The sequence below is a fragment of the Dendronephthya gigantea genome, unplaced genomic scaffold, assembly GCF_004324835.1.
Source record: "Dendronephthya gigantea isolate DGI-Jeju-01 unplaced genomic scaffold, DenGig_1.0 000133F, whole genome shotgun sequence".
Lineage (NCBI taxonomy): Eukaryota > Metazoa > Cnidaria > Anthozoa > Malacalcyonacea > Nephtheidae > Dendronephthya > Dendronephthya gigantea.
The window spans coordinates 100,014-127,619 of NW_021163143.1; the positions used below are offsets into that span (position 1 = coordinate 100,014).

Consider the following 27,606-nt stretch of genomic DNA (forward strand, 5'->3'; position numbering starts at 1 on the left):
TATTTTTTTCAACGAATCACGTCTCAATGTCGACAACGATGCTTGCTTATGTTCTCTTTGTTATATGTCCCAGTCCTCTCAGATTAAGATAGATTCTTTAATCTCGTATCCATCGATCTTAATACAATTATATACTTACAGGCGCCCGGTACACTTACACTTACAGTATACCTGAATACACCCCAGATTGTGAACAATTAATTTTCCGTGGGAAACGGAGATAATTCATACGACAATATACTATATTTTGGGTGGCTCAAATTCCTCATACAAATATGGCAAAAAATCGTTATTCTTCGTAGAATATCGGCTTACACGGGAAAGACTTGAAATAGTTATTTTTGAGCGGTTAGCTATATGTGGAATATTCGTCAGTACACTTTGCGCGAACGAATCATAATTTTGCATAGAAGTATGACATGGTATGCACCATGAAAAGTATAAACCATTAGCTATATAAAAACTGATGGACATTTTAAGCTACATTTACACACCGGAGTTTCCTCGCAACGGAATGCTCTTCAGTGGGTCGCATAAGCAGCAGAAATTTAATTTGGAAATATTCCTGTTCCGAGGAAAGAACCACAAAGTTAAACTGAGTCACACAAGAAGAGGTTCTTTCTGCCACTCAGACATGCTAGGAAGTCTCTGATCTCATGTTTGTAATGTGTGTTTAATCATAATCAACTTGTATGTTGTTTACATGGATTGATGAAGTTAAGTAAAAGAAGAAGTTTACGCCTTGAAGTATATTTGTCGTAAAACGTATATATATATATAGTGAGTAATAGTGTTGCTCTTGCTGGGTACAGGACTGAGCTATATATTTGACTGAGTGGTTTAATAAAGCTACATTCTCAAAAGCATAGCGTTTATGCTACATTTATTTTGCAATATACTATTAAAAATCTAGACATGATCCAATAGGAAAAATCTTACATTTTAATTGTTCTACATTAACATTTAAAACAGATAATAAAAGACGAATGTAACTCCCATAATAATTTCTCATATTTTAAAGTTTTCGTAGAATATATAACCAAGCGACAAGCGCTTTGACAATCTATATTCGCACAAACAAGTTCGTAATAACTCATCAATGGATTCGTGCACATATAGCTGTTAATTGCAAGAGTTATAAATTGGTCTCTAATGGCCGGGTGGCGAGTTTATGACATGTTCATGTGAAGGTAACTGATGATTGGATTATCAATTATTTTATTCAAAGTAAATTCCAAAGACAGTAGCAATGGCAAACAGTGAAGTATTTTTATATTCCGCTGATATAAACGTGTCTAACCTCACGTCCCACAGACATCGACTACCAACCTTGATCTCTTGGTTACCTCGTTGTCCAATGTGCACAATACAAACCAGTTTATATCTGTCTAGATCCAAGTCTTTCACCTCTCTCTTGATAATGTCTGAAATGCGACTTGTCAGCTGACGACAGTTTTCAGCTTCGTACGGAATATCCTTCAACTCACGTCCCAATATTCCCTCGACAACTTCTTTGATTTTGTTAGCGGGAAAAGCGGTATTCGGAGCCATCTTGTACGTGTTTTCGTATAAAATTTTCGTATTTTCTCCTCCACGATTCGACTGTACTTTCTGGGACAATGGTGTCATGAATAAAGGACCTCGTACGTTGATCATATTTGACTGAGTATTCTGTGTGTAGTCTCCTAAAGAAATACTGGATTTCTTTCGTAGATTATTTGAAGCTTTCTCCTCTTTTGACCGGCTTGATGATATGGACTGCATCAATATAGCCTCCAGTATTATGATTTATTGAGTAATTATGAGAAACGATGAAAAGCACAATTGAATAATACGATTAAGGCCATGCAGCAAGCAAATTTCGTATTCGTTAGATTTGACCTTTTGCACCTGTTTGCGTTAAGATTTGTTGCTATGGAGCCAAACGTCCGGCATTTGGACATATTTGGACGTCTCATAACTCCCATTTATATTAAATAAATATTTCTAGTGTCATTGGTTTCACGAGTAATTTATGAAAAGGTTACAAAGATCATTAATAAATACCTCTTTGCATGGGAACTTCCTGAAGTGACTTCTGCACAAATGGTTATACTTAACAATTAGTCGCCGAAGGCGAGGTGATTACAAGCCTATATTCACTGAGCCGAAGGCGAAGTGAATATAGGCTTGTAATCACCGAGCCTGAGGCGACTAATTGTTTTAGTATAATTTCAGTATTGAAAAAGTTTTATTTATAAATACAACTGATACACGTGTTTATTTTATGAATATAATTTTGATTTTGAGTATTTTCAGCCATGTTTTTTTGGGGAAAAGCAATAGTTACTGCTCAGACTGCTCTGAGCAGTAACTATTGCCTCAGAGTTACTGCTGAGGGAGCCAATCAGAATGCTCAAAGGCCATTTTTCAATACTGAAATTATACTAAATATGTATAGAACGAGCCTTTCAAGTTTTTTGATATAATTATTTGCATTGTATATTTGGGCATGTGTAATACAAAGCTCGGGGATATATACTTTGCTGATTAATCCAATGAAAGAGTCATAAGGGCATAAGGTGCTTCCGAAGCAGCGGTATGAACAGATGTTAAATAGCTGTGTGCACATCATGGTTGTAACTTGTGTCAAATCAAATGATTATTTAGTGTATGTTATATAAATATCCTCACCAGGAGACACAGACAACATATGTAATACACGCGGCCACTTATATTTCAAAAGACGATTCCACAAAAAAACGCACATAAACTAAAAGTTTTGGACCGCGGTGAATAGCCGGGTCAAGATAAATATATTTTTGTGTTTGTAGACTATATAATCTTTGTAGTCATGTAGTATCCTGTTGAAGAAAAAAGTGCTTCAACACCGCACGCAGACATCCATGATCCATAACATAAAGAAGTTATTATAGAAGAATCTATATAAGAATTTTTTATTACCATGCATAATCCATTATACTAAGTCTAAGGCGGTGTTAAGCTAGGCAACTTTCCTTGCAACTCTATTGTCTGACTATAGAATTATTAGGGCATCTAAAATTTTCAGTTACGAACATTTATTACGATCCGCTAACGTTTTCTCAAACATTTTCTTAGCATTTCGAATTACACTCTTTACAAATTAACATCCCTCAAAATTGTATAATTGCATTGCAAGTTGTAAAGAAAATTGCATATAGTGTAACAGCGCCTTTAGCAATGAACTGCCACAACAGCAACAGGAGGTCTAATCTTAGTAATTGACCAATTTGCAAGCTGCCTTTAGAAAATGCGGTAATGAACAGATCCTTAGAAATAAAATTAGGTTAATAGTATATAGATATCAAAAGGTAGGTGTTAATTTAGGCTCTAAACATATATTGAACTTCATGACTAAAGACAAACTAATAAATGGCGACCATGCAATAAAGACCGAGTGTAGTGATTTGGTGGAGCAGCCATGTATCCAAAGTATAATCATGCGCAGGTGAAGCAGCACAAAATATATATAAACGATGCAGGACTGTAAAGAGAATTAAAAACGAAATACGATACGGTATCTAATTTATTTTCACAAAAATCATATTTTTTTGCATTACCTAACTGAGGTAATGTGAAAAAGAGAACGTTTTGCAGCTGAATAAACGAAGCAACAGAATGGCTAATTAGTTTGTATGTAACAAAGAAAAAAACCTTCGTTGCAAAGCTGAAAAAATTAAACAATGTGTTTGCATTAGTCATATGTACGTGCTATGTCCAGATCAAGAAGATTCGTTACTTTTCCACTGCAGTTTACACAGACTCACAGTTTTGTAGAAGAAAAGATGAAAGTGATGGTTAAAGGTGATTGAAGGTAAAGTGAACATCACATAGGTATATCTTATTTAAATCTTTGAGAACTCTCGATAAATTTTGATTCACCGTAAATTGCAGAATTGCAATTTCAGTAAAACCTGCGAATATAATGTGGTTGACAATAACTTAAAAAAATAGCGTCTATGGCTACTAAATCTATATCCAATAGCGTTACATTCTAAGATCACGTGCCATTGGCGTTCGGTAACACTAGGTGAATGCAGAGAAAGTTTAGGCTGCTTTTTCGTTAGACAATTATGATTTGGGTAATGAAACGGCATAGGTTGTTGACAGAACCCATTTGGAACACGACAAAATCAATTTTTAGAAATAAAAGAGAGATTGGAATTATAATATTAAGATTAGTAATCGTGACGTATCTTTTAAGCGGTGATTGAACAACAGTAGGATTATTTAAAATATAGGCGTCGAAAGGACTGCTGACGATTGTCGGCCAATCAATTTTAATTTTAAGTTGTTTTCCTAGTGTATAATTAATCTGCATTTGTAAACGGTGAGGCGCATGTTAAATTACTGCACCGGTTGTAAGTTGTCTTCTTTGATGATATTGCATTTTAATATGGGATGATTATTTAATTATTTCTGTACTGTTTTGGCGTCAAGGCTTTAGGCTGCTAATATAGTCAGATTAGCCATGCAACAGTTTCAAAATTCAATTAAATTTGCTGTCTGGTTGTTCATAGCACCGCTCAACTGATATTGGAATTCAAGGCAAGAATTTAAAGAAGCAAAGAAAGCATGAAATGTTTAGCGAACTATCTTTCTTGACAGAAGGCTATGTAAATTGCACAAATATCGAAAACAAAGCTTTGTACTTTGTTGTTTTAACAGAGGAAGAAGAAAGGAATTGTTCTTTTTGGTTTCTTCAAGTGATCTAGCTTACAGTAGGCTCTACCACTGTTTCGCGAGTATGTCTAGTGATAAACGAATAATATTCGTTTTGTTTTCGTCCTTATTTGTGATTGCTTATTGCAATTACACAAATCAAGTCTTCGAGAAGATTAAGGGGGATATAATCATCTCTGCCATGTTTCCAATAACCGTTAGAGAGAATGTAACAATGATGGGTGAGCAGAATTGTGCTTACTTTCCTCTTGGGATCTCCCTCTTCGAAGCATTTCGTTACGCTGTGAAAAAGGTAAATGACGAAGGCATCTTAAAAGGAATGACTTTGGGTTACGATGTTTATGATACTTGCAGCAGAGTTGATAAATCAGTTGAAGTAGCCTTGGATGTACTTCAGCTTGTAAAAGATGAGTCTGTGTTGGCGAAAAGAAAGACCAGCAAACACATTGCTGTCATTGGAGCGGGAAAGAGTGAATTGTCTATCACAGTCAATGATATACTGAGTACCTATAATATTCCACAAGTTGGTTATGCCTCCACATCTAAGATATTAAGCAACAAGTACAGATTTCCAACCTTCTCTCGAACAGTTCCAACCGACATTTCACAGGCCAAGGTAATTGCAAATATTCTTAAGAAATTTGAGTGGACATATGCAATGCTTGTGTATACAGATGACAACTATGGAAGGCCATTGTACACCTCGTTACTTCGTCACTCTGAAGAGAATTCAATCTGCTTTGCAGAAATATCAATGCTTCCTAACCATGTCACAGATGAAATGTTGGCTGATGTTGTTGAGAAATGGAAAAAGCATGACACAGCTGGTATCGTTGTGGTGTTTCTAAGTGGTATCAACTCGGAACGTTTGATTGAAATGGCCAAGTTGAATAACATTTCAAAGAAAGTCTGGGTTTTCACAGCAACTTGGTACAATGTACCCGAGATATTTAGTGAAAAAAATGCACAATTCCTTGATAGCTCAATTGGAGTGATAGACAAAATTATCGATGTGCCAAAATTTGATTCTTATTTTACTACCAGAGTAAGCATATGGAGAGATAACATTGCTGAAGCGAAGATATTGCAGGATATAAAAACTAAAGATAATATTGAGGATATTAAACATGATAACAAGTTTAACTTTCAACTTTTGGCTAAAGCACCATACGTAATCAATGCAGTCCTAGCTGTTGTCGATGCCATTAATATCTTCTGTGCAGAAAGATTTATAAATTCAACGACTAATTGCCAGAAGAAAATCAAGCCAAGTTCGATTCTTCCGTACCTTAAAAACACCAATTTCAAAGGTATAACTGAACAGGATGTCTTTCTAGATAAATATGGTGATTCCGTGAACAACACAATTGATATTTATTCATTTCAACATTTTAAAAGCGACGCAAGCAAACACGTACTAGTTGGAGCATACAATGGTTCTAGTGACAATCTGACGTTGTATTTTAACAAATTTAACTGGAGTGGGAACATACCACCGATATCAAGATGCAGCAATCCGTGTCCTAAAGGAATGCACAGAGTTATTAACGTAATGGCATCGTGTTGCTGGAAATGTATAAAATGCCCATTTGGGACATTTAGTAATGAAAGCAATTCAGTTAACTGCAGAGCGTGCACTTCAGGAAGTAAACCGAATCAGAATCAAACAGGATGTGAAATAATTTCTTACATTTTTATGCGATGGAATAATCCTTGGGCAATTGTAATCTCGATGTTATCGGTGATATCAACGCTCACCTCATTAACATTTTTCTTGATTTTTTGTTATTACAGAAGTACGCCGGTCGTTCGTGCATATGATTGTGAATTCAGCCTATTTCTTCTGCTCTCCATAACGATTGGTTTGTCGTTACCTCTCATGTATCCAGGAGAACCAACGGACTTTCGATGTCGATTGCAAGATGTACTTCCCGCGGTCGTCTACTCGCTAACGCTATCAATAATTATAGCAAAAACAAAACGAACAGCTATTATATTTAGCAGTAAATCTGCGGCGAATATTCAAAACGTCCTGGTGCGAAGGAGCGTTCAATTTACGTTGGTTTTGCTGTCAACATCAACGCAACTGATGGTATGCCTTCTTTGGCTAAGCGGCCGTTCACCATCAGCAAAAGTGGTAGCGTTACAAGAAAAATGTCACCTTCTTTGCGACTTCAATTCCATCGTTTATTTTCTCCTCAGCAAATTTCTACTAATGTTCTTAAATACTTGGTGCATAGCTATAGCATTGAGTTCCCGCCGGATACCCGGGAGTTACAATAATTCAAGACATACTCTATTTGCTCTGCTGACGTTTAAACTGACTTGGCTGATGGGTATAATTGGTCGGTTTTACGGGCAATATGGCAGCATAGTCGACTCTTTAACAATCTTAATTTCCTACTCATTTTTGTTGCATCTTATGTTCTCTTCAAAGATATACGTGCTGTTGTTCCGCAAAGATTTGAATAATCAAAGGGTATTACGTGAACGAGCTTGGGAATTTACGTTAAGGAAACAGTCAACATCACTGAACTCGTTGCAACTTTCAACTTCTATGTTGGATATGACATTCTTAAAAAGAGAGAGCATAGCAATGTCTGATATCTCAAAACGTGACAAGGGTGTACAAACTGACACGTGTTTGGAGATACTTAATAATGCGTAGAGATTGCGGCTCAATTATTATCCACTTACAACAATATTCAAAGTGTCTCTAATGTCAATGTTCATGATTTATGCTCTAAATTTTGGTATAAACAAGTTAATAGCTGACGTCATATGCTGACGTATGCATGCTGCATCATAGAGATTACAAATAACACGTGCTATTTATAATTTCTGTGCTGCATGCAGTTGAACTCTATATTTTACAGTAAACTGGACCCCGCCATTTTGGCTGACAATGACAAAATAAAATTAAATTGTAATTTGCTGTTGCTGAATTATGGAAAACACCTGCGAAATCCAAGCAGGCAGAATTTCATGATATACAGCAATATTGCTTGCGGGAATTCTTTTCAAATTGCCCACAAACAGATTTTTTAACATTTCACTTTATCAGTCTTATGAGTTATGTTATACTATTATTCATCCATATTATATTTACTGATTTAGCTGCAGCGTTTGTATATACCCAAATATGGAATAGTCAATTGCAGTTTCATTTTTTTTCCATTAAGTTGAGCTAAAACTCATTTAATAATGAATGAAGATGAAATATATTAATCTATGTATATAAACAGAGCTAGCTACCTATATTAATACAGATATAGCCTAAATATAAACATATGAACGCGTCCATATCAACGACGAGTACAAAAAAATGATAGGTCAATTTGTCGCCGATGTCCCAACAATTTTACACATCTCTGTTTGTGTTCTTGGTTTGGTTATGAATTGTTTTGTATTTGTGGTGATCGTGAAAGATCCTAAGAAATGTTTGAGAACGAGATCTGCCATGCTCGTTACCAGTTTAATAATCTCCGATCTTTTTACTGCAGTCATTAATATTACCCACTTTACTTACAATATTTGGTTAGAAAGATACATTCCAAGGCTGGTAAAAATTGTTACACTGATTGGCACCTATGATGCGTTGATGATATCATTTCTCACGATTTTCCTCATATCGATTGAACATTTTTGTTGCCATTATACACCCCATCAAGTTTCAAGTTCTCGTCACAAGGAAACATGTGTCGCTGGTCATTATTTCAACTTGGTTGGGTTGTACAACTTTTCTGTTTATATTGTTTCGTTTACCTGGAAATAACGGACTCTATCACGGGATAACAGCATGTTGTGTTTTACTGTTTCTGGCCCTACCAACGATGTACGTGCGAGCTTTCTGCTCACTAAGACAACAATCGAAAGCAATAAAAACAGCAGGCAGTTGTTTGGACAAATCTCGCAAGCAAAACAGAATTTTACAACAAAGAAACTTTCTCTTAACGTCAGCTCTTCTTGTGCTGACATATTTGTTGACTTGTGCACCTTTTACCTTTCATCACTATTTGAAAACATCAGAAAATGAGGGCTACAACATGCGTGAAGAAAAGGACAAGTTAGGTTTCTTTTTGTGGATGACCATTCATTTAAATGTATTCTTGGATCCTTTTCTTTATTGCCTAAGAATCCCTCAATACAGAAACTCGTGTGCAGCTTTACTTTGCAAGGGCAACCGAAACTAGCCATGCAGGCTATATCCAATCGGTTCACCTCGACTGATCAGAATTAGAAAGAAAATCGAACAGTGAATTTTGTTTAAAAGCCAGCTACAAGCAAACATGGCGAGAGTATACTAACTAAAAGTTTAGTTAAAGAATCATGCATGAGCATAATTATTTAATAAAACCCGTAGCTATCAGCCGTCAATCGCGCTGTCTGTAAAAAATGACAATTTTGATGAATGACGATGATGAAACCATATGGCAATGTATACATGAATAGCTGACAAATTTATGTTTTCTCAACCGAGAACTATAGCGCTATGCCAAGCAATATATCAGGAAGTATTTCGAACGGTACAAGTTTAAATTTTTACCGTTTGCTATCAAAATGGACAATTTCGGTATCATTTTTCTGTACATTGTGCGTGGTGGCTTTACTGGTGAACGGTTTTCTATTGTTTGTTATTTGGAAAGATCCAAAGAAGTGCTTAAGGAAACGTCCTACATTTCTCATTAATAATTTGATTGTTGCAGATTTTATTGCAGCTCTGGTGAATATAACACGCATCTCTTACCGATATTTTGTTGAGGAGGTTAGAAGCGATGAGATTACTCACACTCTACAAAAACTTCTGACTGCTGCAGGATACGCTGTGTTGCTTGTTTCATATACGACCGTGTTTCTTGTATCTATGGAACATTTAGGAGCAATAGCAACTCCTCTCAAATTTAAAATAATGATAACAAACCAGGTGATCGTTTGGACTATTGGATTGACATGGTTTCTTTGTACATCACTAACGATTGGGTTGTACACAATACCTAAACACCATCAAGTGTTTCATGCAGTTACTGCTATCAATGGTCTTCTTCTGATAACGCTCCCAACGTCCTACATGTTTGCATATTTTTCCCTTAAACGACAATTACTTAGTGGTATTGGGAGCAACCCGACAGGAAATACAGCTTTGAAACAGAAACGAATCCTTCAACAAAAAAATTTTCTCGTTACATCAGCTGGAATAGTTTTAGTTTCTCTAATGACTTGTGCGCCCTTTACCGTTCATCAATATAAAAATCTCTCTGAAGACATCGATTATAACCTTTTTAGAAACGGCGATGAATTGGGAATGATTTTTTGGGTTTTTCTTAACCTAAATTTATGTACTGATGCAATTATTTACTGTTTACGAGTTCCACATTACAAGACTTCGTGTGCTGTTTTTTTGTGTTGTGCAAGACAAGTTACCTAGGTCACTGAATGAACAAAACTCATCAAATTGGTTGAGGATTAGAGACTGCAGCTGCACGGAGTGAAACAATAAACTGTCCCAAATATCTCAAATTTAATCAAAACCATGTTGATCCATGCAAAGTATATTAATATTTCAACATGGCTTTGATTTTGATGAGTTTCAATTTAGTCATGCACAGAAAGTATATATGAATAAAATACGGAATAAACTTATTAAATTGAAGAAGTAAACGTCTTGAAATATTAATGGATATCGAACAGAAATTTCAGAGTATTGCATGATATGCGTAGTAGAGAAAAGGCATAAAATCGAGAGGTTGGAAATAAAAACTACTGTATTTTTCAAACTTGACATTCCAATTCAATTCGATCGTACATTGTGTACGAGAGTAGTATAATGTATTAATATATGTTCCACAACTGAAATTTATATATCATGCAGCTGTTGTTGGGGAGAGTAAGACCATATAAACGTTAGATCGAAAAATAAACCTTATCTACAATATTATGTATAGCTGAAGTTGTAGTAGTTTTGCCAAAAAATCATGTTGAGAGTATGTAAGGAGCAACGTGTCACTGAACATCAGATCAATCCTGATGGAGACACTAGACTGCACAGTGTACAGGTCCAAACGTTGAGTCGTGAGTGTAATCTTTGTGTGGTGATTATTAAAAGAGCACCATCGTATACCCGGCTTTGTTGAAAATGATATGAAAAATACGATTTATTGAGTTTTACAAGTATAAAAATGCGTTATGTTAAATTACAAAAGTTTGATTACAAAATACTGCTTATATATTGCGTACAATCTCTTTAGACATGCTTGCTAATTGTGTAAGAGCTTCATAAATTAAATTTTGATTATGCAGAGTTTCTTCCGTAATTAGAATACAAATCCATTTCGTTCTTACTAGCTAAACTTTATCAATTTCTTATTTCATATTCCTAAATATCTCCCATGTGCTTTTTATTCATTTTCTCATTAATTTTGATTAGAAGCTTCGCGGATGAATTCAATAATTATCAGATAAAATAGGTCCAACACTACCTCTAAATGAGTCTAACCCACATTAAAATTATCATACAGTTCAAACGAGTCCAAATATTCTTGGATAGTTTGATAACAGAACTCGTATTGTTCCTATGAAAAACAAGAATTTAGGATTTTATTAAGTATACTTGAACTTTATATTCGTCTTAACTAACTGCAACTATTGTTTCAGTAACTATAACATAGGAATATACGCGGTACTAAGGAAAAGCTTAATAGCAATGATTTTCTATCTATTTGGGTTTGTCAAATTTTAATTTCCCCCCTCTTCAATAGGACATCGGCTTCGTTCAAAGACGAAAATTTTATAACGTTTTTAACCACGCTATTTTAAATACGCTTTATACCAATCAAAGATTTTGTAGCCTTTATTTTTTAAAGGCGTCAGAAACACGTGCCAGGGAAAGAACTATGATTATTATGGATGATGACACATTTACAGCATATCTTTCTTACAGACATGTTCGTGAAGGTACAGTGTATTTTTAAGCCAGTATTTTTAAAAAATGCCCATTTTCCCTATTGACCACGCCCAATTTCTTGATCCTTCTAATGTTTCCTATCACTGATATAAGAGAGTTATATTTCACGTAACTCTGTCTCTAACACAATGAAAATATGAAAACACTACGAGAGTTAGGTTTTTATAACTCTCCGCGTTTACAATTGTGACTATGAAGAGAGTGATGACAGTTTTGAAGAACCTTAAAATTTTATGCAATTATTGCCTTGTTAATGACCATAGTTGAACGTTATTAACACTTTGACCACCAGTGGTCTAGACAGATCGATAAATGATAATCTCCGTCTTTGGTGGCGGTAAAAATGTTGCCATTTATGCAATCGGTCTCGTTTAAAAAATGGCAGCGAAGGGGGGAGGGTTTTATCCCCCAACACGTTGTGCAATTGATATATTTGGGCACTTTTGTCAATCCCTACAACAAGACATATCAAATCGTAGTGAAATATATATATTCCAGTATACATTAATTATGCATGATACAGTGATGATCACCGCCATGCAAGTCGTTTAAACAACAGTTTACCTCATCTTTACGGTTTAAAATACCTTTTTCCAGTCTCTACACGGACTACACAGAAATTACTTATAGAAATAATTAAAAGCGGATAAGATAATCGCTGGCAAGGTTCAGTTGCTTACAGGATTTTTCCAAATTTAAACCGTAAACTTGACGACCGAAAATAATTAGATGCTACTTTTCCGGAACGAGGAGGCAAAGTTTTCATTTTATGACGTTTATAAAGACATGTCATCTAATTTATGTCTAACACGAGTGTTAAACAGAACAAAATTTGGTAAACGTTAGGAATCAACATACCTTTGTTTGTACCATTGCTGGTCTCTTCAGACGTAACGTTTTCACCGTTTGGAATACATCAATCACGTGTTCGGTTTTCAAACGCTCGATGAGGTTTGAAAGAGCACAGAAAACACCAGTGCGGCCAACACCAGCACTAAAATTGAAAAAAAACATTAATCAATGACATTCCCTGTCATGGAAGCTGTAACAGGCAGTTATCACACCGCGGGAAATCAGTGGCGTTATCTATACAGCGATATATATCCATATTTGATATGCAGACATTCTCCTAATCCAACATCTTGACGTATAAAACCAAAGTTATATCAAAGACCGTTATTTGATTATTTTTCCATACCTGCAATGTACAGTGATGATTTTGTTTCCAGACTGTTGTTGCCATCTCTGAACTTGACCAATAAGATCTATCATACCAGCAGACGACGCTGGTGAACCAACATCCGGCCATGTGGTGTAGTTATACTGACGAATCACATGAGAGGCTTTCTCCTAAACCAGTCAAATGTTTGTAAATAAACTAGCGATATGGTACTACATGAAGCTAGAGTTGCAAAATATTTAGTATAATCTTGTGAATAATGCATGCAGATCAAAAAAGAAGATCAAATCACCAGGATAGTTTGGCACCAGGACACAGGAAAAAGAGATTTAGCAAGGGAACGAAAACGTCAAAGACGTTGTAAATGGCGTCGCGCGTCCATATTTACGCACATCACGCCATTTATTCGCCAATTTCACGTTGTCTTTGATGTTTATACTCTCAGGTAGCGTGATAACGACAACTTTACTATTTCTAAAAGATACTTCACACGAAATTAGAATTACCTTTGTATTTGTCAGTTTGAACTCTCGCAAGATGTACTCTTCGTATTTCTGTTCTCCCATCAGCTCAACCATGAGATCACCAATAACCGCTGGAGCTTTGTTAGGCCAATATCTGTGCACTTTGATCTAATAAAATGTCAACAAACGGTAAAATCATTAACGGATTCAGCGCAAAAAATGGCAACGGGTAATGTGGATACGTTGCTTTTTATATTGTGCTAGCTTTTGTTTCTACTGCATGGAACATAGACGAATCAAAGCACAAATAGTAGTTTCACACTTCTAAAGAATGAGATGAAAAGCACCATTTCCAAGCCTCCATATTTATAACCGACATGAAATAAATGTGAATTATTATTGCGGTACGAACAGGTAAATAACGGAGAAATAAAAAACTACGCAAAATTATCAAACTTACTCGTCCACTTTCCATTTCATTTGACAACATGACAATTGTTAGAGACGATTCCTGCCAAACCATTCTCCAAAAATCGGAAATGGTATCCGGGATAGGTGCTTGCGTGGCAATGAAAGCTTTTTTCTTCATATAGCCATCAATGAAGTTGGCATTGATATAGTCGGAGCCTTCAACACCAGGAATTAGACATAATTTAACTCTGGAATCGTCATACGGCAAAACGTTTGCATATCGATTTTTTTGTTTATTGCAGTTCATATTGGCCGCTTTAAACTGCACTGGTGGGATCACAGCTCGTCCCAGACTTTGAAACTCTTCTTCGACGCGAGGAACTCCTGCAAGAATGAGGTAATAACATGTTGGTTATGTACTTTCTGAGACGAACATTACTAATCATCGCAGAACAACTGTCTAATATAGCAAAAAAACTCTTCGACATTTCGAAGAATCTTCCGCTTCACTCCACTCCACTCCGCTCCGCTCCGCTCCGCTCCGCTCCGCTCCGCTCCGCTCCGCTCCGCTCCGCTCCGCTCCGCTCCACTCCACTCCACTCCACTCCACCCCACTCCACTTCACTTCACTCCACTCTACTCCACTCCTCTCCACTCCACGTCCACTCCCTTACTCTGCTCTACTTTTTTACAATGACATGCAGTGTACCTGTTTCAGGATTCACATTCATCATTTGTTTCATTGTTTCAGGGAAATCCTCAACCTGAATTTCAGTTTCACCGCTATTAATGGCTTCAAGTAGTACATTGTGAATGAATATGTACTGATCTTCCACTTGAACCATCATCAAACGTTGATTTCGCAACGCTTGAACGTTTCCATAGACATCAATAGTCTTGTGCTTCGCAATACGTTTTAACTGAGTGTCAATTACAATGTAGGTTCCAGTACGACCCACACCTGCACTGCAATGGACAACCTTTCAAAGGAAAATGTTAGATAAATCTACTTCCTACTAATATAAATTTACTTATATATACAGCCGCCTAAGATTACAATGTTTCAAACGAAACGTAGATTTGGGGGGGGGGAAATGAACTCACCATTGGTCCTGCATTTGGGGGATTTGCGGCGGATGATTTGCGTACGAAATTCAATAAAGAGCTGGGACTGCTCGGTACTCCATGATCAGGCCAGGCAGTGTAATGAAATTGTTTGATCGAACGTTCTTGGCGTTCACCTTTAGTAAAAAGATTATTTAAAATATGATTCACAATATAGCATGTCATGATTGTTGAACCAGTGGGCTTCGTCATGATGTTAGCAGCGCTGAATGGAAAATATCGACAAATCGTCACGCATTATATACATATTAAATTGCGGTTTACCTCGTGAATTAAGTGTGAATTTTCTGATGGTATAGTCAGTCAGTTCAATCTCCTCCACTAGGGTAACCACAAATTGCCCATATTCCATACTTTCAGACGATGGCCAGTATTGGTGACATTTGATTTTACGACCTTCTTCCAAACCAGTTACCTATTAAAAAAGAAGAGCACGCTACAGAGAAGACCTCTCAATACTTTAATACACCACGTTATTTTCATATACAAAATGTTCTCATCCCAAAGAGTTCTGGTTAACGGGACACAGACACGTGTTTGGCGTGTTTCCACTCACCATTACTATTGTACTGGTGAAGTTCTCCCAAACCATTCTCCAAAAGTCTTCGCATGTATTTTCCAATGGCCCTTGTGAGGCAATATACGCTTTTTCCTTTTCAAAACCTTGCAAGAAACTTGCATTGATATAATCCTTGCCTTCAGGATCAGTTTCCAAAACAACACGAGTGACATCGTAACACAGAATGTTGTTATAACGGTTACATTCACGATTTTCCTGATTTTGAGCATGGTGCATGGTGTGGCTGGCGTTCTTGCGTGGTATTTGTGAGTATTCTTGAGAATAGTTATAATTCGAGTCAGCTGCAAGTATTCTACAATGCTCACTGAAGTTAGCAACTGGGATAACTTCTCCTGAATGATAACCAAGATTGACGCCACCTTTATCTACGAAAGTTTTGAATTCTTCATTTAGAATAATATAACATAATCTGATAATCTGATAACATAATTATCGATAACAAAAGAAACCAATAATTTATATTATTTATTAATTTATATTAGATTATGCAGGCTTGGACCTGGCTCTATAACATAGCTCTACTCATTACTCTATCTATAGTTGCCCAATTCTGCACTAAGTATATAGTTAAAAACGAGGTTAACTATCATCTTATACAACCGGGCCCTATATAATAGCAACACTGCACTTCCTATAATCAATGCCATATTAAATACAATACGCAAAAATATTTACCTTCTTGATCGTTTCTTCTATAATAAGTACCATTACTGTTTCGTCTTCTGACATACACCAAGACGACTGATACAAGCACAATAACTATGATAACAGCCACCACAACAGCAGCAATAACACCGCCACCTGGGCCACCGTCATCTGGGCCAATTTTCTTTCGTGTAAACAATGGAGGAGTCCATTTTTTATTTTCAATAACTTTGCGATCTTTATTTAAGCCACGTTGTAAAAAACGGTATTCAGCACCACTTTCGAGTTTTCCATTTTCAATATCATTGGGAGCTACAAAGAAGCACAAAGACGTTTTTAAATGAAATTTGGAAAAAATCCGAGAAAGCAATGAGATCTTAGAATTGAATATCTAAATTATACGTAAAACAGACCATGCAACGTCTAATATATCATTTTAAATTTATCAAAAATCAAAGTGTCGGTTGTTCGTAGTTCAATTTTATCGGTATTACTGAAACAAGTTACCAATGTCAACATGGACTTAATTTAAAATCAACTTAGCAGGTTTGTTTCAATGGTTGACGAGTTTCACTGTGCCGAAGACGCATATTTTATAATTTAAACTGATATTTAAACTAATATTTCTTGTCTGGACAGGTATATGATTATAGATGTACTTTGTATACACTATATATTTTCTTCACTAGACTCTAAACTAAAAAAATATGCTTTGATTTACAATTTGTAGCCAATAAAATAAATGCCCGCATGTTTTGTATCTGACCTTGTCTTCTCTTTCTCCTTGCGTTGTACGACTTTCCGTCTCCAATAATGAATTTTTTTTTAAACTCGCTTGGTCCAAACTCTGCGGTGATGTACGGTTCGTTTTCTGTTCTGTTATGGTAATAACGGGTTACTTCTAGAGTTGTTATATCAGGCAACTCCTGATATTCTCCGTTTATTTTGACAACCTGCAGTGCAATAATCTGGTAGATTCTAAAAAATGGTAAAACATAATCAACCGTCACCTCAACACAATAATACAGATTAGACATTATAGTAACTATATGTATGTTGTTATATAGGTGAATGCTGTGTATTTTAAATGTGATTGGTTCATTCGTAATCACATGACTTTAAATAAATGCAATGTTTCCCGCCAGGGAAACAAGTGAAAAATTGTTGCCCGTTTCTTGTCATAACAAAGTAAAGTGGGTTTTTTTAAATGAAATTGTTGTGTAACATGTATGTTTTCGTTCCTATACAACAAAACACTTAATGTACACTACCTCGGGAAATAGTGAGTTTTGTTTTCCCTCGAGTCTCAATGTTTCATTCAGACTCTTGGGAAAAAAAACTCACTATTTCCCTCGGGAGCATACATTAAGTGTATAATATTCTGTGACAAGAGGTTCGGCTATCCAGTATCCACATCATGCAGGGATGGTCTGTATAGATTACTGGAATGCTGAATACATGCCAAGCATTGTTATTTATAGGCGGCCCTTCGGTTTTCATATTTCTTTGCTATAAACAGAGTAAATGCCAATAGGAGAAAGTTGTTTAGCTCGTTTTTTCTATAATCTGGCAACCCTAATCAACATATAAACAGAATATTTATGACATAACCAAAAGAAGTTATTTTCTTTTTTTCCACAAATTAGAGTCCAGCGTCTATCCTAATTGATGCCTGAAACCGTTTGGCGTTAAAACAAAAGTGAAAACGCTCGATGGCGTTATGTATGCGGCTTTATGCGCCTACCTGACGTTTTCGTTCTCAAATTTTTCCAAAGTGATTGTAATGGTGTTTTCTGTAACTTCTTCAGGATGAAAAGCTAAAATAAGGTAAAATATACATGGTTTGAATGCTTTTTAGAAAAACTGGTATTGTCTGTTAATATAATTTCAGATAAACCTCAATACAGACAAATTGTTAAATTATTAAAATTATCAAACACACAAATCATGCATGCTTTATGCACAATTCGCCGTCATGCATTAGCCGTGTGTCAGAACTCGTAAAATCGCAAAATTCGAAACGCATTTTTTGCTTCGAAGTACTGAATATTTTGTCCAAATTCATTTCTGAATGTCATTTAACTGCAAGAAGTATTTATTCGTATATGACGTCTTCATTGTTTAGATGTTGGCTAGTATTGTTGTCATGCATGTTGAGGAATTCCACAAATATTTCAAGAGTGCTGCCACTCGTGACGAGGGGTTTCCACAACATTCAGTTTGATAAATAAGTCTTGCATTAACATTGCATGGCTAATCAAATCAGAGCTGCAAAAAACTTTTGCGTAGATTTACTCAAAAACTTGAGTAAAACAATGCGTCCACAGTAGCACATACTTTTGCGTAAATTTACTCATTCTGCTTGAGTAGATTTACTCAGTAAAGTGAGTAAAGTGAATGCGTCCACAGTTACACATATACTTTTGAGTAAATTTACTCAAAATGCGAGTAAAGTGAGTCGACCAAACAGATTAGGAAAAAATTCGGATGTAAGTAAAGAAATTACACGCAACCACGAGTGAAACAATTTTATATTGCATAAATTTATAATTTATAAAATACGGTAATGTACGTTTAAAAGTCATGTGGTCATGGTGTTTATAGCTTTTCTTACCCAAGACTACAATTCATACAATCATATACATTCGCAGTGCTTCCACTACGCAAATTATTCACTTACTCGTGAATTGTGTAAAATTACTAGCAAATGATCATGTTGAGTAATTTCACTCAATACTTGAGTAAAACCGTTTAACTGAAGCATTCATTTTACTCAGACCTGCATGAGTAAAATGTAATTGCAAATAATCATTTTACTCAATGTTTGCGTAAATTATTAAGTTTTATCGTAAAATCGAGTTTTTTACTCAATGTGAGTATATTTACTCAGCTTGTTGAGTATATCATCCTAAGTTACTCAAACATTTTACTAAAGTTGAGGAATGTCATGTTGAGGAATTCCACAAATATTTCAAGAGTGCTGCCACTCGTGACGAGGGTTTTCCACAACATTCAGTTTGATAAATAAGTCTTGCATTAACATTGCAAGGCAAATCGAATTAGATCTCAGTTAACCGAGGAGGATATATAATGGCGCGCTTGGAGCATTTTGACTGTAACTCATTGGGAACGATGAGACACTTACACGAGTTAGTTCTGAAAGTCACACTCTCACTTCTGCCACCATCGCCAACAGTATTATTTGCCAAAACATGAACTGAATATGTAGAATTTTCAAATAATCCGGACAATTCGACCTCCAATTCATTCGAGGGAACGACTTTTTGATGTGGTTCAGGCTTAGCTCCATTCTCCAGTGTGTAGGTTACAATGTAGTTGATGCTCGCTGCTTGCCAATCTAATTTTTTAATGCGTTTCCACTTCACTCTAGCTCTAAACGGACCCAAATGCTCGGCTTCTACACTAGCGGGGATACCACTCGGCACTAAAAACACAATTATATACTGAAAACTGAACACGCAGAAGTTAAACTACGTATTTACACTAAACACGATCTAATTTAAATCATCATGAAATTTGCAGAAACACCACGTGTATTATTACAAAATTTTGGTGGGGGACACCGGGACACCTATTGTCCTATTCTATACTTTCCTATCCTTCCCCTAGGACACCTATTCTATACTACCCCTTCAGGGTACCTATATATCCTTCTTCAGTGCAATATAATGTTTTCGGGACCGAAAATAAAGGACCAAAAGCTCTGCATATATAGTTTTTTCTGGAGCTTGTTTTAAAACACTATACAAGTGTAGTTATATAGTTATAATATAGATAGGATTGACTAATCAGAATCGTGTATAAAATTGTTATAATTTCATACCGTCTTCTGCAGTATCACATTGTATCTCATCTGCTGCGCCATAACCCAGCTCTTCAAGAGTACGAGCTGAAACACTAACTTTATATCTTGTGAAAGGTTCTAAAAAAAATTAACTGATATGTAAATATATGTAAACCACAACTGAAAAAATCGGTCTCGATCATTTTCAAAAAGTCTCGATCATTTTCAACGCCGTTTCTGATTCAATCATACGCATTGCACAGCAAAATTTCGTTCAAATGTTGTTTATTCGATCTCTTGCATGTGATATACGTCCGTCAGGGCGAACTTGGGCAAGCGAAAGATGGTTTGTTTGTCTGCATGCATGTAGACACTGGCAAACATACGTATCACCCGTCAACATGAATTATCCGCATAGTTCGTCAATTTAGACGAATTTGAATGAGTAGTTTATCTGGACGCATCATTCGTCGGCTAGTATATAAATACAACGGCTCTCTTGTGCACTCTTTTTACCACATAATTCATAAATAATTTCCCAATTCCCGTGCACTTTATATTCGTCCAGATAGTTCGTCTATACATAGTGTGTCGTGTGTTTATACTCAGTGACTCACACGAATGATCGTCGGACGGATCGTTCGTCCAGACGGATCATCCTTCTCTAGTATAAATCGGGCCATATTTCAGGAAAAAAGACGACGCTTTAATTGTATTGAAATATTTGGTATTAAGTCTTTTTGAAACAGTATTTCGAATTGTAATATAAAAGTTGTCCAATTTATAAACAAAATTAATGTCTTATCGTGATAAGTTTTTTGTATGCATCACCAAAACTTACCAAGTCCACCTTCTGTGATATTTTCGTATTTGGTTTTCAGGAATCTTACTTTCCCTTCTGGGACGTCTTCCTCTTCGTTCTTGTCTTTAATTTTTCTCCACAACACACTGTACTGACGTATTTTACCGTTTGGATTGCTAGGCTGCGACCAAATGATATTCAAAGATTTACTGGCGGACAGACCACACTGCAGATTACTAGGAATGCCTGGTACTATAATAACAGAAAAGAAAAGGGCTGGAATTATAAGTCAATTAAATCGATTCCTATAATACAGCTGTAGAACCTTCATGCAAAACGTGATCTTACAATATTGTCAAAACCAGAGGGAAAGTATCAGCATGGGCATTAGGCAGTGTCAAAAGAACAGAAAAAGAATGGCAATGTGAAAACAAGAGGGAAATATGATCACTGAGCGTGATGGTGTCGGAAGAAAGGGAAGTATATAACACTACGTGCTTTGACCTGGCCTGGACCAGACCTATAGGCCTAGATGTGAACGTTCTTTATCCGGCCTAGACCATGCAGGTCTGGACCTGGTCTAGGGCACAAAATCCAGGCCAACAGCAGGTGGACCTGAACTGGGGCAAGATTTTGGTAATGTCTTTACCTAGTCCTGACATATTTTGAACTTAAGTATTTTGTCAATTACTTTGGCTATCCGATATCATCAACAAGGAAGACAGTGTTAACGTGGTACATGTTACCGTATAATCACCAGAACAATAGCATGTGCTTGTTTGGTGTCATAAAGACCTATTTCAATACCTCAAAGTCCCCTCACGCTTCGTTGAATCTCGGGTAACCGGGCTCATATAAACAGCCCTTAAAATGCAAAAAAAAGCCCGCCGCACACGATCAGCAGAGCTATTTTTTTAACGACAATTTTTTTATGGTAAGGAATTTTGCATTATCTTAAAGTCATGCGATGAATATAGCGTCGCTTGCAGTTGTAAACAATATAGCATAGCCATCCCTGACGATTTGTCCCGCCACTCTACGCTAGTATATTTTGGCGTTCTTGACTGTGAAAACAATCAATTTCTAAAGACTGGCTACGCCACTGCTTGTAAAGTATTTTTCCTGTTTTGAGCTTCTGGAATATTCACCATCGGTTTTATTCAGTGTATTTCTTCAAGTCAGTGCTGCCCACTAATTTGATAGCGGTCAATTCACTTGAACGAGGCCTTTTTAATGAAAATAAAGGTTGGTAGATTAAATGAACAATTAGGCCATTATATAGTGCCTCAAGGAAAATAACAAAAAAGGCTTTATTTTTCATTCACAATGAGTCTAGCAATTATATATGCAAGAACATCGTTATATTAAAAATAAAAATTAAACATAGTTAATACAAATGAACGCCAAATATTTTTTTGAAAGACAAACGCACATTGGAACTGGTCATGTGTTCTTGTACTTCGAGTAGTCACCATCCCTAGTCATTCCTCGTCCTCTCGCATTCTCGCACATATTAATGAGAGACCACAATTTTGGATCTTTTTCAAAGTGTTCACGGAGAAATTGACCCATGACGAACCCATGGAAACTTCCAGCTCCAACAGCAATTAGATGATCACTTTTCCTGTGAAGTAAAACATTAATAATCGACATACTAGATCGTGAAATATCACTCATTTTCCCCGTAGCATTCGCAGTGTATCGAACAGCTCCGCTGATGGCAGCAAAATATTCCTCGTGCCCAGGATGATACGAACCCCCTCCACCATATTCGCTCATGTCAGTTGAAAGGTAGATTGACTTTACTCCTCTTTTTTTCTTCAGTGCATCAACAACTTTCATCGCAAGTTGAAAACAGCGATTAATTGTAGACGGTTTAATGTTGATATGATTAGCTCGCATATGGATTGCCACATACGGTCGTTTGAGATGCTGATCGATAAACGTATTTGCTTCGTCTACTATCATGTCACTAGGGTTGAGTGCATAGTGAAATATTTCATCGGGACTTAAACGACTAGGGCCACCGATTTTGTAAAGCCCGCCATGGTCACACCAATACGGAACCTCGATACATCTGACATTTTTAAGAACGGTCTCTCTCAAAGTGGTGATATCGAAATGAGACGTAACGCATATCTTTCTACGCTCGCTCTGATTAACACGGGGATATGCATAATTACAATCAATCCAACCTTTCGTCTGTCCATTCTTGAAAAGCCTATCTTTAATACTTTGGCTAACTCTACCATAACTAAAAGTTATATCATATATAGGTTTTTCGTGTTTACATGCTTCATCGTATTCCTTGTCTGTAATAATAGGTGGATAATTGTTTTTGGCACGTATTTCGTTAAGTTCGTCAAGATTATATACAGCATCAAACGGTGTAGGTCCATCACTACGCGCCACTCCATTTTTGAAACGTGGTGCTACGATCTTCATTTTCTCGAAGCCATGAAAATTGGCAATGCCTAAAAAAAGCCGCATTTGTTTCGACAATTCTTCCCCAAACATACGCACTCGAAGGTAGCCATCCCATTGTTTTATTCGATTTCGCTTTTCTACTGTTTGGGTGAAGTATTTGACCTTGTTGTAAACTTGAAATGATCTTGGACGTGCTTGGTAATTGAACGTAAAGTTTTCGCCTAAGACTCTGTACTTTCCGTCTTTCTGTATGTTAACAACAACTTGTTGATCACCCGACTGTTCAACTATGTCAGCAAACACATCATTAGCTTGGTATGGCGGAAGGATTGACGATTGCTTTCTTGCCGTTTGTTTAAAATCGTTGTGGTTATAAAAGAAATAAATGAAACCGATAACTGCACAAATTAATATAAACGTGATTGCTTTGAATGAACGTTTTTCATTCCTCATTGTGAAGAGTCAAAATTCAGCCAGAAGAAGAATGTATCCCACGCATCTAATTCGTTTCGGATCACCAGTGTTTTGAATAATTGCACGATGCACGCCTCTTCATCATAAAAATACCATTATTCAAAACAAAATTGTCGAACAACAGAACTGAAATATTTCGATGTAAATAGTTTATTTTATTTCAACTATGGACCCTTTCCTTTATACGGAAAAAACGGCAAGACCGGTCCTGTTGTATTTCGCCTTTTCGGTCACAGACAGATTACTGGTATTTTAGAATGTTTCAAGAACTCTGCATTCAAGTATATCGTTATTTACATCTATCTTCTTAACGAAAGCGCTCTACAGGTTGTCTCAAATCACTCATTGTTAAAATTTGAATGCCGTGTTCACGAATTTAACCCCATGGGGACTTAATGCAACTTATAAAATGCTAAATACGAAAAATTGGAAATTGTGAAGATGATTAAATTTAAATTAGCCTTGTTATTGCTTCGAAAGAAAATGGTTCACCTGACCGCGGAACAACGAGTGTTTATTGTTAATTGTCAACGCGTACGAAACGCTTACTTATTATTATTATTATTATTATTATTAAAAATGTTATTTACATGCAGTCACTAGCCCAGTCAGTTACCACTGATTGCCACGGGAGGCGTCTACTTAATTACACTATGAGCTATATGATATATGCAAATAAGTGTTGACACAATAAATATAGATCGGCCTGCTTATTAACTGCTTGAATTTATGAGCCTCTTGAAACAACGAATCGATTGAGAAGACTTGTTGAGAAGACTGTTCCATAATACAGCTTCTCTATATTTAAAACTTCTTTTGGGAAACTCTTTCTTAGGTTGAGCAAAAAGGCACTCGTGAACATCAGCCGTAAGAAAGTTCTCCCTGAGTGTGCGGCAAGGTTTTGCAAGCTTTTTTTCATGCGTGCTATTTGCACCGAATATTCAACATGTTTAATAATCGTGCGTGGCAGGCTTTAGACGTTGCATTTTGGTCAAGTTGGAGGCAACAAAGACAAAAGGAACAGAAAATAAGATGGTAATGCTGGGTAATGAGGCGTAATTAAGTCAATTCTGTTGAAAGTGTCGCAGATCTTCGCTCATCAACAGTATTCATGAAAACGTTACAAGGCGACTTTTAGCGGGTTCTAAGCTAACCGTTAACCTTCACCCTAAAAGTTAGTTTGTCGTTAAAAATCGTTCTACTGCGTTTTTTAATGTTGTGCTGCATATTTTTTATAAATATCGTACAGTACTAGTTGTTCTACGCATGCATGTCGACAATTGTCGAAGGTCAAGGGATTTGGCGACCGTATCCTATTATAATTATCCCGTTGCATGATCAAACGTTAATTAAAAACTAAGATTAAAAGCTAAACACATAGGCATTTCGCGAGTATAAAAGGGATCAAACCACGGATAAAACATACATACGTGACTCATTGGTACGAGATGTGTCATTAACTTTAGAACCATTTCCAATACTAGTTATAGCATTTAAGGACACGTTGTACACCGAATAAGGTTCTGGAAAACAAAGAATAAAATATTAATATTCAAGATATGATGCGAAGAATCACACAATAACGTGGTTTGATAAACGAGTTTACGAGAGACACTATGCACTTTTAGACACTATCTACGTCGCTATACACGCTGCTTGGTTACATTGGAATATATTAAAACGAGTCTTATGAAGGCTGGAATAATTTGCGCCATTTCCATTACCCAGTTCTTTTATTTGATACGATACTGCGCTTCCATTATTTATAACCTTCACTCTTGAATTTTCAGGAACCGACATGTTCTCCTTGTCATCTTCTATCATCTCCCAAATAACACGGTATCCTATTATTATCCCGTTAGGATCAGACGGTGACTTCCAAGTTAGATTGAGTACTGTTGCCGAAACTGGTATCAGCTGAACACTTCCTGGTTCACCAGGTACTATATGAAAACCACGAGATACACAACTGAGTTATAGTTGTAGGCTTGGGAGTGGCTTTAAATAGTGACACCATGATTTTGTTTCTCAAAGTTGCTGTTTTGTGAAAAATCTTCCAGTAATTTTGTAGGGAAAGCACCTACATTTTTTAAACCTTCCAGTCCGGTAAACCTATAAATCAGTGTAATAACGGAAGTAAAATAATTGTTTATCAATTTTTCATCTGTGTATTGCAACTTTCAAAATCTTTCACGTTGCCTTTTATTACGAATTGTCGTGATTTGATTGCCGGCATTTCAATTTGAAAATTTATCGCACTAATGGTTTACGGACCAAAAGCTTTGGAGAAATAAAAACACCTGGTGCATGTACATATAAACTGAAAATTTATGTTTAAAATATGCAAAATTACAAGGGTATTTGCATGCAATGAAATGGTGTTAAATGCATTTCTGAATATATTTTGTAACAATATATACTTGCAAATATCACCTACAATTATGCATTATATTTTATTCTTAAAACGTCTTTGGTTAATATAGGTCATACATACGTGATTCATTGGTACGAGATGTGACATTAACTTTAGAACCATTTCCAAAACTAGTCATAGCATTTATAGACACGTTGTACTCTGAATAAGGTTCTAAAAACACAAAAACGTGTAGTCAAACATCATATACCGTCTGTTATTTTTAAGGTATGCAAACTTTTCGCGCTGATTTAAATAAAGATGACTGGATTAACATTTTAAATTTAATAATTTCTAAAACGAATTGGGCGAAGTACTTGTTTTTTAGTTCCATAATTTCACAAACGAGCTTTATGGACTAGTACACTGAGATACACTAACCTAATTCAGATGTTTAAAAAGTAAAATTTCGGTGATATTAAATTAATTACCATCAACATTGTTGATGTTATTTTTGTAAAAATTGTTGATAGATATGTGCGGTGTTATATTCTATAAGAGACTTCTTATCGAAAAAATTAAATGCAACTCATCATTTGCAACACTTCAAAATGTTAGGGAGCCACACGCTAAATTCATCTTTACATTAAATTCTTACCTAATTTCTGTATCGGGTACATCCTGGTTTTTGCGCTCAGTGAAGTACTATTGAAAACGTTGTTAGTATCAGATTGATCCAAGTCGTTCTTAATCATCCTCCATGTTATATAATATCCAGTGATGACCCCGTTGGGATCGGCTGGTGGTTGCCACGTGATGTTGAGTTGCGATGACGACACAGAAATTATCTTAACACTGGTGGGAGCACTAGGAACTAACAGCGAAATATTTTGTAAAGTTTCAGTTCTATGATCGGATGATAGTTTAGGTGAGTATAAAATCTTGTATTTGCGATCTGTGAATATTTAACTATAACATTCTAATGGTGATATGAAATAATGACATTTGGCGGGAAGGGTGAATACAGTACAGTGTCTGCGAGAACAACAAATCACGAATACAATTGCGGAAAATATCAAAATCACCCGACTATGAGCGTTTATATGCGAGATATAAATGTTATCTACACAAACGTTACATATATTAATGTCTTATATATCCGTATTAGTCATACAAAAGAGGTCTTATTTAAAGCCTAAAGATTACTTTAGGATACGTTAATGCCTAAATTGGATTTTCGAAAACGCACGAATCCCTTATAAAATGAAATTAAATAAAATGGACGATTTATCAATACAGCTAGCTACATCCAATAATAATAAAATTGCAATTAGTTTTCACTTTTCAGCCTTAAACTAACGATGCATGGTTTCTTGTTTAATTCTTAACTTGGACTTCATGATGATTTGGATACGAGGGCAATCAGCCAGCAGCCGACATATGACATATTACATGCATTTAGAAACTTTCAGAAAAATTGAATTTAAGATAAAAACTGAATTAAAGAAACAAACCGTATTCGCCAGTACGAGCTTTTTTGGTTACATTTAAACCAACCCATTTCCAGCGCCGTTTACAGCATTCACGGTGACAATGTACTCGGAATGGGCCGCTAAAAATGTTCAAGAAATTATTACAGAAGCAGTATTGACTGGTCTATTTTGCTGGAAGTTGG

The 27,606-nt window shown here is 36.1% G+C and overlaps 3 protein-coding genes across 14 annotated transcripts in view; 1 reads left to right on the top strand and 2 right to left on the bottom strand.

Moving 5' to 3' along the window:
* Positions 1 to 954: 954 nt before the first annotated feature.
* LOC114536322 (tctex1 domain-containing protein 1-B-like) lies at positions 955 to 1,853 on the bottom strand. The gene has a single exon (XM_028557679.1). It carries the CDS (start codon positions 1,762 to 1,764, stop codon positions 1,219 to 1,221), a length of 546 nt encoding a protein of 181 aa, XP_028413480.1. The 5' UTR covers positions 1,765 to 1,853; the 3' UTR covers positions 955 to 1,218.
* A 1,544-nt stretch (positions 1,854 to 3,397) lies between these two features.
* LOC114536276 (extracellular calcium-sensing receptor-like) lies at positions 3,398 to 7,662 on the top strand. Its single transcript, XM_028557610.1, has 3 exons — positions 3,398 to 3,469; positions 3,774 to 3,835; positions 4,542 to 7,662. The coding sequence occupies exon 3, from the start codon at positions 4,769 to 4,771 to the stop codon at positions 7,370 to 7,372; it is 2,604 nt and encodes an 867-aa protein (XP_028413411.1). The 5' UTR covers positions 3,398 to 3,469; positions 3,774 to 3,835; positions 4,542 to 4,768; the 3' UTR covers positions 7,373 to 7,662.
* A 3,171-nt stretch (positions 7,663 to 10,833) lies between these two features.
* LOC114536307 (receptor-type tyrosine-protein phosphatase F-like) overlaps positions 10,834 to 27,606 on the bottom strand; it is a 41,156-nt gene continuing 24,383 nt past the window's right edge. For 11 of the 12 annotated variants that reach the window (XM_028557646.1, XM_028557647.1, XM_028557645.1 and 8 more), the window contains 17 exons: positions 25,303 to 25,521; positions 25,009 to 25,101; positions 20,717 to 20,929; positions 19,915 to 20,013; positions 19,216 to 19,515; positions 17,815 to 17,887; positions 16,837 to 17,048; positions 16,101 to 16,382; positions 15,402 to 15,790; positions 15,110 to 15,260; positions 14,825 to 14,961; positions 14,430 to 14,700; positions 13,770 to 14,104; positions 13,352 to 13,477; positions 12,864 to 13,015; positions 12,524 to 12,659; positions 10,834 to 11,273 (listed from right to left, as the gene is read on the bottom strand). In XM_028557646.1, coding sequence (XP_028413447.1) covers positions 11,193 to 11,273; positions 12,524 to 12,659; positions 12,864 to 13,015; positions 13,352 to 13,477; positions 13,770 to 14,104; positions 14,430 to 14,700; positions 14,825 to 14,961; positions 15,110 to 15,260; positions 15,402 to 15,790; positions 16,101 to 16,382; positions 16,837 to 17,048; positions 17,815 to 17,887; positions 19,216 to 19,515; positions 19,915 to 20,013; positions 20,717 to 20,929; positions 25,009 to 25,101; positions 25,303 to 25,521 — 3,269 coding nt within the window. In that variant the 3' untranslated portion in view covers positions 10,834 to 11,192. The remainder of the gene's footprint in view (positions 11,274 to 12,523; positions 12,660 to 12,863; positions 13,016 to 13,351; positions 13,478 to 13,769; positions 14,105 to 14,429; positions 14,701 to 14,824; positions 14,962 to 15,109; positions 15,261 to 15,401; positions 15,791 to 16,100; positions 16,383 to 16,836; positions 17,049 to 17,814; positions 17,888 to 19,215; positions 19,516 to 19,914; positions 20,014 to 20,716; positions 20,930 to 25,008; positions 25,102 to 25,302; positions 25,522 to 27,606) is intronic. The other variant, XM_028557654.1, reaches the window with a different exon arrangement.

Excerpts from the sequence above, each read along its gene's own strand:
- LOC114536276 (XM_028557610.1), top strand. The coding sequence starts at position 4,769 with ATGTCTAGTGATAAACGAATAATATTCGTTTTGTTTTCGTCCTTATTT.
- LOC114536322 (XM_028557679.1), bottom strand. The coding sequence starts at position 1,764 with ATGCAGTCCATATCATCAAGCCGGTCAAAAGAGGAGAAAGCTTCAAAT.